We start from the raw sequence: 18,602 nt of genomic DNA, 5'->3' as shown, positions 1-18,602 counted from the left end.
TCCCTTTTCGCGCTACTTTTTTCCCACTATTTTTTTTTATATATTAAAAATCGATGGATCCCACCACTTCACCCACATTCTTTCTCACTACTTTATACATATTTCTTAAACTCGATGCCTAATCCTTTTGATAACAATTTAAAAAGATGGAGGGAGTAATTTTTTTGCATTTATATATGTATTTTAGTCATTTTAAAAATTGCTAGATAAGGTTTGGGCAAACATACAACTCTAGTAGATTAACAATCAAAAGTGTCCTGCACATAAAATTTGTGAACCCATTAGGAACCTATATTCGAGATACTCCCGGCTTTAGCTACAAGAAAAATTATTTTGAGTTAATATGAAATATAAAGGCTATGTAAGCATGTGATATAAACTTTTTGGTGACCCAAGATCAACCCTACCCTCAATCTCTTTCTTCTCATGTCTACTGTCTAGTCTCTACACACACCCGTTTCTCTTTCAATATATACACACACATATATACATACAAAATTTGGAAAAACCTTAGTTCTGCCGGCCAACACCCCATCCCCTTCTTTCTCTACTTATTCTCTCTCATATTGTTCTCAAATAACATTACTCTCCATCTCTCTCTCAAAAAGACCCCATTTTTGAATAAAGACACAACCTTTTTCACTCTTTTAAACACCCTTATCAAAAAGAAGACAATGGGGGTGAAGATGATGAGGTGGAGGCCGTGGCCCCCACTCGTATCCAAGAAATTCCAGGTCAAGCTTGTGGTCAAGAGTCTTGAAGGATGGTGTTTCAGCGGCGGGGATCTGCTGCATGCGGGTGCACACAAAGAATGTGTTGTGGAAATCAAATGGAAAGGCCCCAAGATTGCTCTCAGCTCGTTGAGGCGAACTGTGAAAAGAAATGTCACTAAACAAGAGGCTTTGGACTCAAACGGTGTCGTTTTGTGGGACCAACAAGAGTTTTGTAATGTTTGCACTCTTTCAGGCATTAAAGATACTGTCTTTCATCCTTGGGAGATCTCTTTCACTCTTCTCAATGTGAGTCTTGTTGATTAGTAGTACTTGTGTTTTTAATTTAATTTTAATTTATTTTAATTGTTTGCAGATTTATGTGTCTGTCTAGCAAATTGAATTAAAATAAACTTGTTTAGGCTTTGTAATGTTGTGAAATTTCCTTCTGTGCAAGGCTAAACATAAACATTAATAGATGAATACGTTTGGAACCGGATAATTTAGTTATCGAGATTATTTGATTGAAGTTAAAGATACATTGTCTCTATTAATGTGGACTCCGAAAAATTGTTAATCTATGGATATATTAATTTATCGAGCGGAAATCAGTCTTTACTATACTTGTAGCATGAGACATGTTGGAGGTTAGCTATGATACATTAATTGAAGGAAATATGTAGTTTAGGTTTGCTTGCTTTAAACTTATGCTAATTATTATCCGGAGAACTGAATTTGAGGTGTCAATGATCTTGCTATTAGATTCAGCCAGTTTCATGGTTTCACGGATACTTTGTCACGCGGTCAATACTCATGAAGTCTGTTTTGTTTGCAGTTTTAGATTTAAGTCTATAGGATTCTTTGATATTTCAAAGATTAGGTGATTATTGTAGTGAGGGGTTATATTTGTGACGTCGAATCTTGTGTTTTATAGGTTTCTTTCCCGGTAAGGTGTCTTTTTTACTTAGTTGTATAATTTAGAGAATCTTGGAGTGCTATTGATGATGATGGGTTTGTAACTAGGTCAAGCGGAGATTCTTTGGGAGGATGACGTAAATCATCTTAAATGTTTACATATATAAACTATTTACTCATTTATGTTTCTACAAGTTCAGGGATCAAATTTGGGACCAAAGAACAAAGTTCCGACAATTGGAACAACGACTTTGAACCTCACGGAATATGCCTATGCAGCTGAAGGAGAAGAATTTGAGCTAAGTTTACCTTTGATAGTTTCTGGAACTGCAGCTGAGCCTCAACCTTTACTTCGTGTGAGTACTTCAAACATGTGTTCTACTGCCTATACTATTTGTTATCGTATAATTAAATACTACTTTACTTAAATTTCCTTGTAGGTTTTGGTGATTGTATATATTGACAGACATTCATTTTGCAGATAACTCTCGCCTTGGTGGAGCAAAGAATTGCTCAACAGCCAGCACAGTCGGTTTTGATGCCCAGAGTGCTCATTGCTTCTCCACTTCCTGCTGGAGATAATTATTCCGCGGAGAAAGATGAGCTTTCTGCGCTTAAAGCTGGTCTCCGGAAGGTAAGGATCTTTACTGAGTATGTTTCGACTAGGAGAGCTAAAAAAGTCTGCCTTGAGGAAGAGGACAGTGATGGCAGGTACTCTGCCAGGAGTGAGGAAGGTGATTATTCCTACCCATTTGATTCGGAGTCTCTTGATGAATTAGAGGAAGGGGAATCTGATGAGATCAAGGAGGATCCTTCTGTCAGGAAATCCTTTAGTTACGGCACATTGGCTTCTGCAAATTATTCGGGGTCAGTTTACTCTAATATGAAGAACAGTGAGGATGAGGATTGGGTTTACTACAGCAACCGCAAAACAGATGTAGGTTGCTCAAAATTAGAGGACACACAGGCATCTATTCCCGAACAGTCCGTGTGTGTTAATTCAAAGCGTAGTATATTGCCTTGGAAAAAGAGGAAGATGAGTTTTAGATCTCCCAAAGCCAGGGGCGAGCCGCTTTTGAAGAAGGATAACGGAGAAGAAGGTGGAGATGACATTGACTTTGATCGTCGACAACTCAGCTCTGATGAATCTCAGTCTTCTTGGGTAAGATTTTTTGAACTTGCTTTTGTTTGATTTTTACCAAATATGTCTACAAGGATATGCATATTAATTAGCTTGCGTGAATTGATAGTTTATGCTTTATATACTACGTAGCAGTAACTAAAAGTAAGTCATTCACAAATTAAACGAAATAAACAAAATAGAAAGATAAGGCAGATTATTGACAGATTGGTTTAACTTGATATGCCAGTGGCAGAAGACTGATGAGGAATCCTGTGCAAATCGCTCATCCGTATCTGAGTTTGGAGATGACAGTTTTGCCATCGGTAACTGGGAACATAAGGAAATACTGAGCCGTGATGGACACATGAAACTTGAAACACAGGTCTTTTTTGCTTCTATTGATCAGAGGAGTGAGCGGGCAGCAGGAGAGAGTGCCTGTACCGTACTAGTTGCGGTAATTGCAGATTGGTTACAAAACAACCAAGACATTATGCCCATTAAGTCCCAGTTTGATAGTTTAATCAGAGAAGGCTCATTGGAGTGGAGGAACCTCTGCGAGAATGAAGCTTACAGGGAGAGATTTCCTGACAAGCACTTTGATTTGGAAACTATCCTCCAAGCTAAAATACGATCTCTTTCTGTTGTTCCCAGGAAGTCCTTTGTTGGTTTTTTCCATCCTGATGGGATGGAAGAAGAGATATTTGATTTTCTGCATGGTGCGATGACCTTTGACAGCATTTGGGATGAGATTAGCCAAGCAGAATTAGAATGTTCAAGCTCTGCTGAACCTCAAATTTATATTGTTAGTTGGAATGACCATTTCTTTGTCCTCAGAGTTGAAGCGGAAGGTTACTATATTATTGACACATTAGGGGAGAGGCTATATGAGGGGTGTAACCAAGCTTACATTCTGAAATTTGATAGGAATACAACAATTCACAGGCTGCCCGGTAACCCTGCCCAACCGCTAAAACCAAATTCTACAGGTGACCAGCAGCAAATAGTTGCTTCAGCACCGGTACACAGGAATCAACAGGTTGATGCCAATGATAACTCTGCAGAGAAGGCAGAAGAAGAAAACCTTGGGGAAATAGTGAACAATGATAAAGAAGAGGTAGTTTGTCAGGGAAAGGAGTCGTGCAAGGAGTACATAAAGAATTTCTTAGCTGCAATCCCCATCAGGGAATTACAGGCAGATATTAAGAAAGGTTTAATAGCATCAACTCCGCTTCATCACCGCCTACAGATTGAAATTCACTACACACAACTACATATACCAGAAGGGCCTGAAAACTCAAATTTAGAAATAGTTATGCCCAACAATGAGCTCAGTTTGCCTGCATCATACATTACAGTGGCTGATGTTGCTGCATAAAGGACTTGCTAACTTGTAGGGAAGTGTGATTAGGCTAACATGTTTCTTCAGTTATATACCATGTTTACATCTTGAGGCGGCCAAATGGATGGGTCAAATCAAAGGGAAACCATGTGAGTTTGAGTTTTGTCATTTTTTTTATCGTTTTTGTTTGTAATCCGTATATTATTAGATTATATTATGCTAATAGCCAGGTTTTATTATGTTGTATTTACACATTTGTGAACTAGTGTATGTTTTGCGAAACACAAACCGTAAAAAGTGAGTAGAAGATGTGTTCTTCGTCCAACTCCATTAAAACTCCATCTAAGATGTGTGAGTGTTTAGTTTTTAGACCAATATATGAAGATTGTAGTGCCGTTCTAAATTATCTTTTTAGATTTGCTTATTTGTTTTTTAGTAAATAAAACACGACCATATAATAGGTAAAACTGTTTGAAACGAAAGCTTATACGTTGGTTGGCATTGTTAATCATGTAGCATTCACAATTCAGTATCCACAATAGGTAAATGTGCACTGGAGAGATTTCTTTTGATTAGTGCTAGGTAGCAGTATCCCGAATCCTTTCTCAAATTTTTTCCCGAATGATTTGGTGTGATATTTGTCTCGTTTTGGGGGCGTATATGTATACACGGTTTTGGAACCGTTCTTGGACTACATTATCCCTCTTTGTATTGGCTGAACTATATATTAATCGTCTGATTTACATTACAAACCCCAGTCCAGTCAAAGTCAAAATTACTTGCTCCAAAATTATAGTATAGATTTGTACGTATAATGGTATCCGATTCTAATTTCTAAGAAATGTGTGCATCCGTTTTTGAGAATTTTTTTAAAGTTTCCATATTTGCTTAAGGAGTATTAATATGACTATAATCTGGGTAGCATTAACATACCTTCATACCCTATCGGAACTAATAATGATATTAAATCATATTATACACTTGCAGTTAATAAGAAAAGATATACAAGTATGTTGTACACAGCACTTCATAAAAAACGATGATTTGAGATATCTTTTTGATTTTCTCATAGTTTACATGATTTTCTGTTCTTTTTTCCTTATAAATAAACGTTGTTATGACCCTTGCATTACCCAGAACCATAACCATTACTCCATTAGCTTTGAAAAAAAATACTTATACACCCTTCATGGATTGCATGCAAAAGAAGTTGAGTGTTTTGATGTTTCCATGGCTAGGCCACGGACACATATCACCGTTCTTAGAGCTAGGAAAAAAACTTAGCCAGAGAAATTTTACCGTTTATCTTTGTTCCACGCTGGTTAACCTCAAATCCATTGAGAAAAAGGTTGGTTTCGAGGACAGTTCGATTCAACTGATTCAACTCCATCTCATAAATTTACCAGATCTCCCTCCTTGTTACCATACCACTAATGGACTTCCATCACACCTCATGCCTACTCTGAAAAAGGCCTTTGACATGTCAAAACATGCCTTTGCAGACATTCTCAAAAACTACAAACCCGATTTGCTTGTTTATGATTTTCTTCAGCCATGGGCGCCCGAGGCCGCTTTCAAGCTTGACATTCCTGCTGTTCAATTTATAACCAGCAGCACTACACAAACTGCGGTTTTGTTTCATGCATACAAGAAGCCTGATGTTGAGTTCCCATACTCGCAGATTTATTATCGAGATTATGAGACTGCTAATGTGGGGGAATTGAGAAAATCTGTCAATGATCACAAGAGAGATCGCTCCAATCTGGTTATTGATTGCATAGAGAAGTCAAGTAAGGTGGTTTTGATCAAGGGCTTTAACGAGATTGATGAAAAGTACATCAAGTATCTGTCTGGTTTGTGTGGGAAAAAAATTGTTCCCGTCGGGCCTTTGGTTCAAGAACCTACCAACAATGTTAAAGACGAGAACTCGGAGACTTTAAGATGGCTGGACAAGAAGGAGAAGGCATCCACCGTGTTTGTTTCATTCGGGAGTGAGTACTTCCTCTCGAATGAGGATTTTGAAGCAATTGCAGAGGGCTTGCTGCAGAGTCACGTTAACTTCATATGGGTTGTAAGGTTTCCTCTTGGTGAGAAGATGAGTCTTGAAGGTAAACTGCAACCTCTGGGGTTTTTTGAGAGGGTAGGGGACAGGGGAATGGTTGTGGAGGGTTGGGTTCCACAAGCAAAGATTTTGGGACACCCGAACACTGGTGGCTTTGTTAGTCACTGTGGGTGGAACTCTGTGATTGAAAGCATGAAGTTTGGTGTCCCAATCATTGCCATGCCCATGCATATTGATCAGCCCATCAATGCAAGACTTGTTGAGGAAGTTGGTGCGGGCATTGAAGTCTTGAGAAGCCATGACTTGAAGCTTCATGCGAAGCAGGTGGCAAGTGTGATTCAGCAAGTGCTAAATGATGAGTTTGTGAGGGAGAAAGTAACTGAGTTGAGTTATCAGATTAAGATGAAAAAGGATGAAGAAATTGATCAAGTTGTCAAAGAGTTGAAGAAGCTGTGTGTAAAAACGAAACCTGCAGTAGAAGTGGAACCGGGATGCAGGGACATCTTCAAGTTGATAGGTCGACCCAATGGGTGGTTCGCCAAGTTTGGGAAGCAATTGCTGAAAATATCCTGATTGCATTATTAGTATGTTTTATAAGGTTATTATATTAGGTTTTAGTAAATAAAAGTTGCAACTAATATAGTCCCAAGTACTCATCATTATAGATGCAACATGTATCAGTTAAATCTACTAGTACGTGTGTGATGTTTATACATCTAATATCAACATGTACTGTTAAGCCGGCTGGTATATATGTACCGGTGATACTCAGTAATATCCAATATATATGCTATTTAGTTATATATTTTCTAATGTAATTGATTGTAATCAAGGGAAACCATGGAAGTTTGGTCATTTTTATTGTTCTTGTTTGTCATCTCAGTTCAACCATCATATTATATACTCCATCCGTCCCATATGGGGGTTAAAACAAGTGTATTATATAAAAGGTTAGTCTATTATGCACGTTAAACACAAACTTTTATGATTTTGGAGTGCATTTATTAGTGAAATTGATATAAATTCAAAGGTCCATCAATGATTGAAAGTCCAACCAAAATTTGACACATAATTTCTTATTGTCAGCCCACACCGCAAAAAATCCGTTACATAAATGTGTGATTAGAAAATTTTTAAATGAATACTATAAAAGAAGCTTCATTCTTTTTGGAAAAGGGAGCTTCATTCTTTTTACTACGTTCAAAAAAGGAAAATGGTTCATACAAAATAAAATAAGTGATGTTTGAATGTTTATCAGGTGTAAATCTGTTCTATAATTGAGGTATAACAATCACAATCATAATATAATATAATATAACACGTAACATTTAGTAAACATTTTTTCCCCGATTCGTACTTTTTCAACACTCCTTCAAAACATAATTTCATTCATCGGTCTTTCTAATGTGTGCCCAAGAACACACAATAAGTACTAAATTTTATGAGTTTGGTGCATTTTTATTGGTGGAGTTGTTATAAATGCAGAGAAGTCCTTCAATATTTATGATTAGAAGACCAATCAAAATACACTAAACTCATAGAAGTTGGTGCCTATTGTATGCTCTTGGGCACACATTAGAAAACCCGTTCATTATACGTACCTAGTTGGACGAAGGAAGTATTAAACTAGTAGTCGAGCTTCATTCTGTAGTCACGCATTTGTCAAGGAGTACATATTCATACATAGTGGTTGATTGCGCCAGATTGGTGAGGAAATCAAATAAAGCTTCACCACCTCAAAAGACCAAGTCATTTTTGAATTTTAAAAACTCTCCAAATAATGTCCCCTATATTTGTTCAAGCTCAAAACATCCCTCAAAATTAGCATGAAGCAGGTAATTTCTTCTTCTAGAAATCCTTCATATCAGACGATGTTCTACTTGGTCAATTGGTTTACAACAATTCCAAATCATTTTAAATACCATCTAGATAAGGGCATACCAAGTCCAAGAAGAGATGCACAAGTCTGCAAGTAGAAGCTTTAAAGGATTTAAAATGTTCATTTAACGGGTACTTGTCCATTTTTGTACTTCTTATGGAAAATTGTAACAATATACACAGCTACACGGAGCACGTATTTATAGTCTAAGCAAAGTGCAACTGAGTTCGAAAACAAACACATTTAAATATCCGCAATGGCCTCTGCTGCTGCAAACCATCCAACACTAAAATCAAAGGTGATGCATGTCAGCTTTTGTCCGTCTCCATCAGTCATCGTCATTTTAAGTGTGTAAGAACCCTGCAAATGTCAAACACTATAAGCACCTTGATTCGGGTATAGACGGTCCGATATAGATATGCTTAGAGAAATCTAGTGCTGTAATTAGCCAATCATATCAACTCTATCAATGTCCCAATATTGTAGCCATAATCATACACCTGAATGATTCCCTAAATATAACTGTACCCTCTGTATGTTCAGTGCAAATGTAGACCGCGTTACATTACATTGTACACTAAAAAATGGGAATGCAATTTTTTATTGGGAAGGAAAATAACATATACAACTTACTGGTGGAGTTATTCCAGGTAATACTTGAGAGTGAGAAATAACAAAATCACCAGTAGCAGGGCAAGAGGTCTCCCCGCAGAGGTCATGATCTTCACTATGGATATACCATCCATAATATGCAACTTCAATCAACAGTTTTCCTTCGGAAATTGACTTATCTGCACATACCAAAAGCTGATGAATCATACTGCCTTTACCACCAAATATTATATTTTACTCTTCTCAAGGATATTAAGGTTAGTCCTTGACCATAACTGTTCGTGACAGGAAACTCAAACAAGCTTCCCGTTAAAAGAGAGTATGCGAAACAGCACCCGTTAACTAGTCTATTGAAGTCCATACATGAAATTTGATAAGGATGAAAAAGACGATACATATTTATTGTTTAAATAGTAGTATAGCAGTACTGCCAGTACCTCAAATAATATCATTCAGTGATCAATAAACAAGACAGAAAGAACAATGGTAAAGATTAACAAGGAACCAGAATACAGGATGGAGATGAGCAAGTTCAAATAATCACAGAAAATGCATAACCACATATCTAACACCTTGCAAGAACATGACTCATGTTTAGCAATATATCTGCATAGCATGTATGTAAAATCCGCATTATTTTTTTTAGTTTATTTATTAGATATTAGATATTAGTTAGTTTAGATAAATATTTAATTTAGAATATTTCGGAAAATTTATGTGCAAGTTATTTAAGTTAGGAAAAAAATTTGTTATTTTTGGAAATAAGTGTAAGAATAATTTAGAAAATCAAAATCTTTTTAGATTAGGTATTTTTGTGTGTCAAATATTTTATTTTAGGAATTTACTTGGAGAGCTTGTAAATTATTAAGAGGAAAATTTATTATTTCTTAGTTAGAATTAGGGTTTTGTGCGCCTATATAACAACCCCGGTAGACAATAAATTAACTCGTACAGCTTCTCACCTTCAAACAGGTACAACCTTTACCCTGTGCCGCGTATGTTTATTTTGGCTTGTTTCATGTTCATATTTTAGCAAAGATAATTGATTTTTATATGACCTACTTTCATGTGTCTGTTCCTTTTTGTCATGCTCCAATTTTATTGTTTTGTACTATTTTATGTGGTGTGCCAAGGGATTACTTAACATATAAATTTGTTTTTGAGTGTGTGATTGAATAGGTTTTATGCATGTGTACATGATATGTATAATTGATTGTCTACATGATGTTATTGTAGTTGATCTATGATTATGTTCAGAAGTATATTTGCTTATTATGATATTAATACTTAATTGCTATGCTAAATTTCATAGAATCTTAAAAAAAAAAAAAAAAAAAAAAAAAAAAAAAAAACTTTTAATTTACTAGAGTTCCATGGTAATCAACTTTGGTGCATACTTTACTCTTATTAATTCCAATGATTAGCTGGTAGTGTTTAGGATCATTCATAATATTTTGTCTTGTCAATTTGTTAGTAAAATACTATTTTTGAAATTATATTTATGTAATCTATAAAGCAAAACCATTTTAATGCATTTAAATATTATTTTAAGTGTGTATGTAATATGCTAAATTTTGATAAATTTAATATGAAACTGTGATTGAATTCGGTGAATTAATTTGTGGCCAAGTATAAATTTATTATTTTATGTATTAAATTTGATGATTTAAATATAATACGTGCACCTAAATAGTAACTTGATTGCTAGAATTTCTCATGTGTACATTAAATTCATTGGCTCATTTATGGTAGCATGCTTGTGTAGATATGAAAGCAGTAATAGATTTATATAAAAAAAAAAAAAAAAAAAAAAATCATGTTAGACTAGAAAGAGTAATGTGGTGATCACTTGTACTTTGTATTGGATTTGGACCAGACAGGTTGCATGCATACTTGGGCTTGAAGCCCATTTGTTTTGTTTGTTTTGTTTTTCTTAATTGCATGGTTAAATTGTTGTCGGTCCATTTGATAGTGATAACAGGTGTTAAGTTTTGACCTTCTGCGATTACATTATTAGATTAAAATTTCTATTTGACCTTAATATAATATAATATGACGTCTGTTTGTAAAATTTGTACAAAGTATGTTGTAGATTGAATTAATTAATTATGTTCTGCTTATTAAATGCTAGGATTTGTTCGTGTTATTATTTTTGGATTTTTAAGTGTCGACTTCGAGGTAAGTACTTTTGACTTACTTTTATTTTTCGGAAAATATATTTCAGTTCTGTTTTTAATTTCGTATAAGATATAAGAATTTTGATTTCGAAATTATAAGATATAAGTATTTGTGAATTTTAGAACCCAGTCTCTACGTTTTCGAACCCGTTCGTAATTTACGCTATAGTTCCGGAACTAGCCTTAGATACCCTTAGTAGGCGCACAAGTGTGCAACTTTAGATACCTATTAAGGGCGCGTAATTATTGAACTTTAGATGCCGACCACCGGCAAAGTGTGGTATAAAGAATAAGAATAAGAATTAGATGCCGGCTACTGGCAAAGTGTGGCCGTAGATCAAGACTGTGGTATTTATAAGAATTATCGTTTCGTTCTGTTTTATTCTGTTCAGATCTGTTATAAAATCTGTACTGTTATAAATTTTGCTCTGTTCTGTTTTAAATTCTGACTTATAAAATATAAAACTTTGGGTTGGATTTATTTTAGAAAATGTTTTACAAAATTATTATTGTTTTAAGAAAAATCGTTTTATCAAAACACCCATTGTTTTTCTGTTTAAAAGTTAGTCAATTTGTACTTGCTGAGCTGTGTAGCTCACCCCTTTTAACATTTCAGGTTCGGAATTTGGAGCATATTAAGATTAAGGAATGAGAACTATGTGGAGATCTGTGCTGCTTCGTTTTGTGCTATTTGAATTAGAATAAAGATTTTGTTTTTAGAGAATGAATTTAATTATCTGTTAGACAATTATTATCGGATTTGTGGAGCTGCGTCTCTGTTTTTATGATTTTGATTATTGAGTTTGACCGCTGCTTTGACCTTCGTGATATATTTGAATTATCGAATAAGAATCTATTTTATTTAAATTTTGGTATTTAGATTTAATAGTCCGGAAGTGTGGGCTGTTACAATGTAGCTTTTAAGAAGGCTCAAGGAATAGAATAAGAAAGGGATAGCATTTCAAGTATCTTAGCACAACTTCTAATTTCACCATCCAGGTGGCTATCAAGTTAAGAAGACAGTGTCACATGCAAATTCATCTATTTATCTTACTATCTCTGATGAACTCCAATACAAATGACAGGTAATTTTTATGTATACAAGTATCATGTTCAGCGTAAATCCAGAGACCTGGAAAGGTAGATAAGATTGCAATTTATACATTTCTCCTATTTTTCTGAGTGTGTTTATGTTTTTCTACATTATGAGGTCTTTTCTTCCAAATTTAATATTAAGGTAATAGGTAGCATGCTAACATCATAATTCATATCCTGTAAGTTGTTTGAGAAACGTATAGTCAGTGGAACATTGCTAGTTAATATACATGGTATATTCAGTGGAACATTGCTAGTTAATATACATGGTATGACGCATATCTAAAGAACTTGACAATAATCAGACAAAGTGGTAAATAGAACAAAGTAACTACCTGTAGAAGCAGATATGCTGAAGGTGGCCTTTTTCCCTCTTGACACCGGATAAGGTTTGATTTCAACTCCGTTTACTTTTACATCATAGTTAGATTTATCTACACACATCATCAAAGGAGAAAAATTAGAACAAGTCAAAGGAAGATAACATAATACCTACATCAAATGAGCCAAGAAATGTGAAATATAACTGGTACAAAAATATTTCTATATGATATACATCGAAAAAGTCATTCTTTTGTCTTTGCACACAGGAAAACCATTTGCTGTTAAGCAAGCAAGTAATCCTGATAACTATGGTTTTACTATCATAAACCAAAACAATTTCTAAAATCAAATAATTACACACACATATAATAGGAAAAAAGAAAAAAGATCAGTAACACGGTAACACTCCAAGTACCATTTGCTGCTTACTACAAACAACGAAACTCATTATCGACCAAAACTAGACAAGTTTAAGGATCGAATACATGACAAAACAAATTAGAAAGGCATAAAACTGCAGTGACTATCTTTTTTTATTAGCCTTACATGATACATCCAATCCCTCATTTCAACAAACTACAACTTATTGACAAAGAAAAGTTCCGAAAGTAAGATTCCAATAGTGTAATCACAATTACAATACAAATTTTCCGATGATTCTAATTATCTAGATGATTCACAAACAGACAAATTACTTACCACCCAAGATCTAACTTTTTTTTTCCATTTTTGCCAAAACTCATCAACATAACAAGGAACACTATATAAGCAATATATATAAAAACAACAGTGCAAAAACGAAGATGTATATAAAATATAAATTAAGATTGAGATAGTAAAGTATGATTATTGATTAAGTAGGCAGAAGCAAAATCAATAAAAAATGGGAAAAAATAATCAAAAAAAAAGAGAGAAAAGAAACGCACCGCAGTACTTAATATCAGTGGCTTGAATCAAAGAAGAAAGTGAAGAGACAGTGAACAGAACAAGAAAAAGCAAGTTAGTGCATCGAGTCAACGCCATGGCTTCTTGATACTTGACTTGTTAGATAAGTTCTTGAATGTATAAATAAGATAGATAGATCGTGCAAGAAGAAGAAGAAGAGGATTTTGTTTATTATATAAAAAAGGTCGGTGATGATGTGGTTGGAGAAAACGTAAGTACTACGCATGTCAATTTCCGGGATTCTAGTAAATAGTATTATTAATAGCTTATTTTTCTTTTGATAAAGAGTTGAATTTTTATTTAAGAAATTTCTTTATATTTTTTTACATATTTTAAGACAACTATGAAATATAGTTTCAGGATTTATTTTTAATAACTTTTTTTATAAAAATTTGAATATTATATTTTCATTTTAAAAATAATAATTTTAAAATTAATTATGCAACTATATCTAATAGGAACATTAAATGAGTATTGAGTCTCTATATTCAAAATATAAAAATTTGAGTAGGACGGAAGGGGTATATTTTAAACAATTAATCTTTTGTAGATTGTTCAAAATATATAAAAACTAGTTATGTGTGATGTTATCCAAAACGAGGTAGTGCTAAATTGCTCATATTCGTTTCCTTGTCTACTCCGCCTACTTAAGTTGTCGAGACGGGCACAACAACTTCGACCATTTGTGTTTTGTATGATAATTGGTTTAGTAGGCGAGCGAGTGATTGTTTGGTTAGAGTTGATACAATTAGGCTTAGACGAGTATCTCTTCTAAGTTAAAAGTTCCGATAAATCTCGACGGCGAAATCTAAAGATAATAACTAATAATATCTTAATTATTTAAGCTATCTCATCTTTAACCACTGAACTCATCGCTTGATACCATATTTAAACATTAAAAAATAACTGGAATTCAACCATTTCTTTTGATATTAACACCACGCGTTACCAATGTGTCTCGTCTCGGATATGTTGGACAACCTTAGTATTTTAGACTAAATTGTGAATCATTTTGAGACTCTATAGCAGTGAGACACATTCTGTGTTAGTGGTGTGTATTTATTGGAACGTATTCTCCTCTTCGAGGGGATTTCAACGCATATTTACACGCTCAAAATGAGTAAAAGGTGAATAAGAACTGATGTTCCAAAGTTTTACCTTTTAATATAAAAAGTGGTTTTGTACCGTATCGAAAGTAGCACAAACCTATTCCTTAGTTTTTCTTATAAATACCGTGTACCACGTCGAAAAGAAAAACAAGTCATTTCAAGCCTCTCTTTATAAATAGAGTCTTAGGGCATCAGTTTTATTAAGTCAAGGGAATAAGAGTCATCTCTTTCATTCTCGGTCTCTTTAGTCTTAAATTTTTTCGATATTTCGGTGATAGTTCTCGGGCTTAGTTCAAGTTCGCTGAGAGTATATTCGATTTATCGATTATACTGGTATCTCGTTTTATCCTGGGAGGCTATCGACTCGCACATATGGTGAGAGGCGAAATAGCTTTAAGGAGACAGTTTCAACTGGACTCGAGGATCTCCCTTTGGTTATATCCTTTCTTTCTCTGTTTGATTTCGTTTACTCACGCACACACTTATTTGATTTATATGTATTAATCGCAGATTGTATTAACAATCTTAAAGCTATTTTATTTTATACATATGTGACTGATACATCTGTATCTGCTTGTTTTGTTGAGTAACAGATCGACGGAGAACCAAACTGTGAACGATCTGATGAACATGACGGCTGATCCCAACGCACAGATCACTGGATCTGATGGGGTTCACCAGCAGCCGATTAACCCTAACGCACAGATCGTACGATCTGATGGGGGTCAAACGCCTGTTGGACATGTGCCTTCGGGACATGTGCCTGTGGGACACACTGTCATTGGACAGTTTAGTGTTCCTCTTGGACAGATATCGGCAGGATTCACTCCTCCGATCATACCTGCGGTGCCTACTGGTGTGCATACACCAGTAGTACAGACGCACGTACCATCTGTTCCACATGTGGTGCCTGCTGCACCTGTTATGCCAACTGTGCCTGCTGCACATGCTGAAAAACTTGAGAAGTTCAACGGAACGAACTTCAAATGTTGGCAACAAAAGATGCACTTTTATCTGACCATATTGCATATGGATCGCTTCCTTAAGGAAGAACCATCGTTGCTCACTGCTGAGAGTAACATGCAGACTGTGTGTTGCTGATGCTTGGAAGCACTCCGACTACATTTGTCAGAACTATGTGTTAAATTGTTTGTCTGACTCGTTGTATAACGTATACAGCGCGAAGCCAACAGCTAAGGTCTTATGGGAGTCACTTGACCATAAGTATAAAACCGAGGACGCTGGGGCAAAGAAGTGGATTGTTGGCCGCTTTCTTGATTATAAGATGGCAGACTCTAAGATTGTGTTCAGTCAGGTGCAGGAACTGCAGGTGATCATTCATGACATTCATGCTGAGGGAATGGTCATAAGTGAGTCTTTCCAAGTTGCTGCTGTTATTGAAAAGCTTCCACCTGGATGGAAAGATTTCAAGAACTACCTTAAGCACAAGCGAAATGAGATGTCTATGGAGGATCTTATTGATAGACTTCGTATTGAAGAAGACAACAGAGGGTCCGAGAAGAAAGTTAATATTGCCACTGAGAAGGCAAACATGGTGGAGCATGCTCAAAGCTCCAAGCCCAAGAAGACTAATTCTAGTAAAGGGGCAAAGCTGGCACCCAAAGGAGAGATTTCGAAGTCGAAATTTCTGGAGAAGTGCTACAACTTTGATAAAGTTGGTCATAGGTCTTCTGACTGCAAGAAGCCTAAGAAGCCCAACAAGAAGAAAGAAGCAAACATGGTAGAGAATATCTCCAAGGAGATGGGTGATATAGACCTCTGTGCTACGGTCTCTGAAGTGAACCTGGTCAGTTCTAATCCACGTGAATGGTGGATTGATACTGGTGCTACTAGGCATGTTTGCTCAGACAAGTCAATTTTCTCTAGCCTTAAAGCTTCCGATGCTGGTGAGAAGCTCTACATGGGGAATTCGGCAACTTATACCATTAAGGGTGAAGGCACGGTGATCCTGAAGATGACCTCTGGGAAGAATCTGACATTGAAGAATGTACTTTATGTGCCTGATATTCGCAAGAACCTTGTGTCTGGTTCTCTGTTGAGTAAGCATGACTTTCGCATTGTAATAGAGTCATATAAAGTTATTTTGTCTAAGAGTGGTATGTTTGTAGGCAAGGGTTATTTAACCGATGGGCTTCTTAAGCTCAATGTAATGTTCGTTAAGGACGATAATGAAATGAAGAATTCTCCTGCTTACTTGCTTGAGTCTCCTAATTTATGGCATGCTAGATTAGGACATGTAAATTATGACACTTTATGACGTTTAAGTGCAAAAGAATACATACCTAAACTTACTATCGATTCAAAACATAAGTGTGAGACTTGTGTTGAGGCAAAATTAACGAGATCATCATTTAAACGTGTGGAAAGGAACACCAAAGTGCTAGACCTAATACATAGCGACATATGTGATTTAAAATTCGCTCCAACAAGAGGAGGAAACAAGTATTTTATTACATTCATTGATGATTGTTCAAAATACTGCTATGTATATTTGTTGAAAAGCAAAGACGAAGCTATAGATAAATTTAAAATCTATAAGGAAGAAGTTGAGACACAACAGACTGAGAAAATCAAAACGATACGAAGTGATCGTGGAGGTGAATATGTTGAACCATTTGGGGAATTCTGTTCACAACATGGTATAATCCATGAGGTCACTGCACCATACTCCCCTCAGTCAAATGGTGTGGCTGAAAGGAAGAATCACACTCTGAAAGAGATGATGAATGCGATGTTGTTAAGCTCTGGGCTTCCACAATCGATGTGGGGAGAAGCCATCTTAAGCGCAAATAATATTCTAAATATTACGATGCGCAAGAATAAGGATGTAAGTCCTTATGAAATGTGGAAGAAAAAGAAACCAAGCTACCAACACTTGAAAGTGTGGGGGTGCCTTGCAAAGGTACTGATCCCTACACCGAAGAAGGTGAAGATAGGTCCTAAGACTGTGGATTGTATCTTCATCGGATATCCTCCACACAGTACTGCATATCGGTTTCTTGTTCATGAATCCAAGATTCCTGATATTCAAAAGAATACCATTATGGAATCAAGGAATGCCTCATTCTTTGAGACGTTGTTTCCATGTAATCCAGGAAACCAACAATCCTTGAGAAGTTTCTTAAGGATGACTTTGAGAAAGCTAGGACACTCGTGGATATGACTTTGCACCTATCCAAGAACAAAGGTGTAGCTGTTTCCCAATTGGAATACTCGAGGATAATTGGTAGTCTGATGTACCTCATGAGTTGTACAAGACCAGACATTGCATACTCAATTAGCAAGTTGAGTAGGTTTACGAGTAATCCGGGAGCTGATCACTGGAAAGCGATCATAAGGGTACTAAGGTACTTGAGGGGAACTCGAGACTATGGATTGCACTATGGAAGATACCCAGCAGTATTAAAAGGATATACTGACGCAAACCGGATATCTAGCAAGAAAGCACTTAAGTCTACGAGTGACTATGTGTTTACATTAGCTGGAGCGGCAATATCATGGAAATCCTCAAAACAAACGGTGATAACTCATTCCACGATGGAAGCTGAGTTCGTGGCACTAGATAAATGCGCCGAAGAGGCTGAATATCTATGACAGTTTCTGGAGGATATTCCAAGATGGCCAAAGCCTGTAACTGTATTAGGGATTCACTGTGATAGTCAATCCGCTATTGGAAGAGCACATAGCACGATGTATAATGGAAAGTCTCGTCATATACGACGACGACACAGTTCCATTAGACAATTGATCTCAACCGGAATTATCACTATTGACTATATACCGTCAAAAGATAATATCGCGGATCCACTAACCAAAGGGTTATCAAGAGAAGTGGTTGAGATATCATCGAGAGGGATGGGCCTTAAGTCTATTGCTTAACGGCATTATGGTGGACACCCAACCATTACTGACCGGAGATCCCAAGAACTTGGTTCAATGGGAAAACTAAATCATGATGACCAAATCACTGTGGGGTAACCCCTGGCCTGATCCTATGATGAGGAAACAGTGAGACCCGTAAGGTACGAGGTTAAATTTTGAGCTTTTAATGATCTTTGATGAATACATGGAGTTCATGAGTGAACACATGGAATTCAGTTGAGTATCACCTATGTGGGAGAGAAGTGAGGCCGCTTCAAAGGAGAATTGCGAGGCACAATTCTTTAGAAACTCCTGCAGAACCAGGACGATGTTCCATGGCCAAATTGGACATAATCATGAGAACTGAATGAGTCAGGAAAGATATAGTGATGAGTATGTCATCGTTTACACAAACGGTCGAACATTTCAA

At 36.0% G+C, this 18,602-nt stretch overlaps 3 protein-coding genes across 3 annotated transcripts; 2 read left to right on the top strand and 1 right to left on the bottom strand.

Annotated features, from left to right (window-relative positions):
• Window positions 1-397: 397 nt before the first annotated feature.
• On the top strand, window positions 398-4,501 carry LOC141711902 (uncharacterized). Its single transcript, XM_074514605.1, has 4 exons — window positions 398-1,019; window positions 1,826-1,981; window positions 2,107-2,787; window positions 2,996-4,501. Exons 1-4 carry the CDS (start codon window positions 675-677, stop codon window positions 4,121-4,123), a joined length of 2,310 nt encoding a protein of 769 aa, XP_074370706.1. The 5' UTR covers window positions 398-674; the 3' UTR covers window positions 4,124-4,501.
• Window positions 4,502-5,054: 553 nt separating this feature from the next.
• LOC141711900 (UDP-glucosyltransferase 29-like) lies at window positions 5,055-6,934 on the top strand. Its single transcript, XM_074514603.1, has one exon. It carries the CDS (start codon window positions 5,205-5,207, stop codon window positions 6,720-6,722), a length of 1,518 nt encoding a protein of 505 aa, XP_074370704.1. The 5' UTR covers window positions 5,055-5,204; the 3' UTR covers window positions 6,723-6,934.
• A 1,188-nt stretch (window positions 6,935-8,122) lies between these two features.
• LOC141711901 (uncharacterized) lies at window positions 8,123-13,379 on the bottom strand. Its single transcript, XM_074514604.1, has 4 exons — window positions 13,163-13,379; window positions 12,248-12,346; window positions 8,662-8,819; window positions 8,123-8,388 (listed from the first exon to the last, which is right to left on the bottom strand). The coding sequence occupies exons 1-4, from the start codon at window positions 13,257-13,259 to the stop codon at window positions 8,272-8,274; spliced, it is 471 nt and encodes a 156-aa protein (XP_074370705.1). The 5' UTR covers window positions 13,260-13,379; the 3' UTR covers window positions 8,123-8,271.
• Between the last annotated feature and the right edge of the window lie 5,223 nt (window positions 13,380-18,602).

Source organism: Apium graveolens, chromosome 3 (genome assembly GCF_009905375.1).
Source record: "Apium graveolens cultivar Ventura chromosome 3, ASM990537v1, whole genome shotgun sequence".
NCBI lineage: Eukaryota > Viridiplantae > Streptophyta > Magnoliopsida > Apiales > Apiaceae > Apium > Apium graveolens.
Note: the sequence above shows the minus strand (reverse complement) of the source record. Positions and strands in the feature narration are given on the sequence as shown.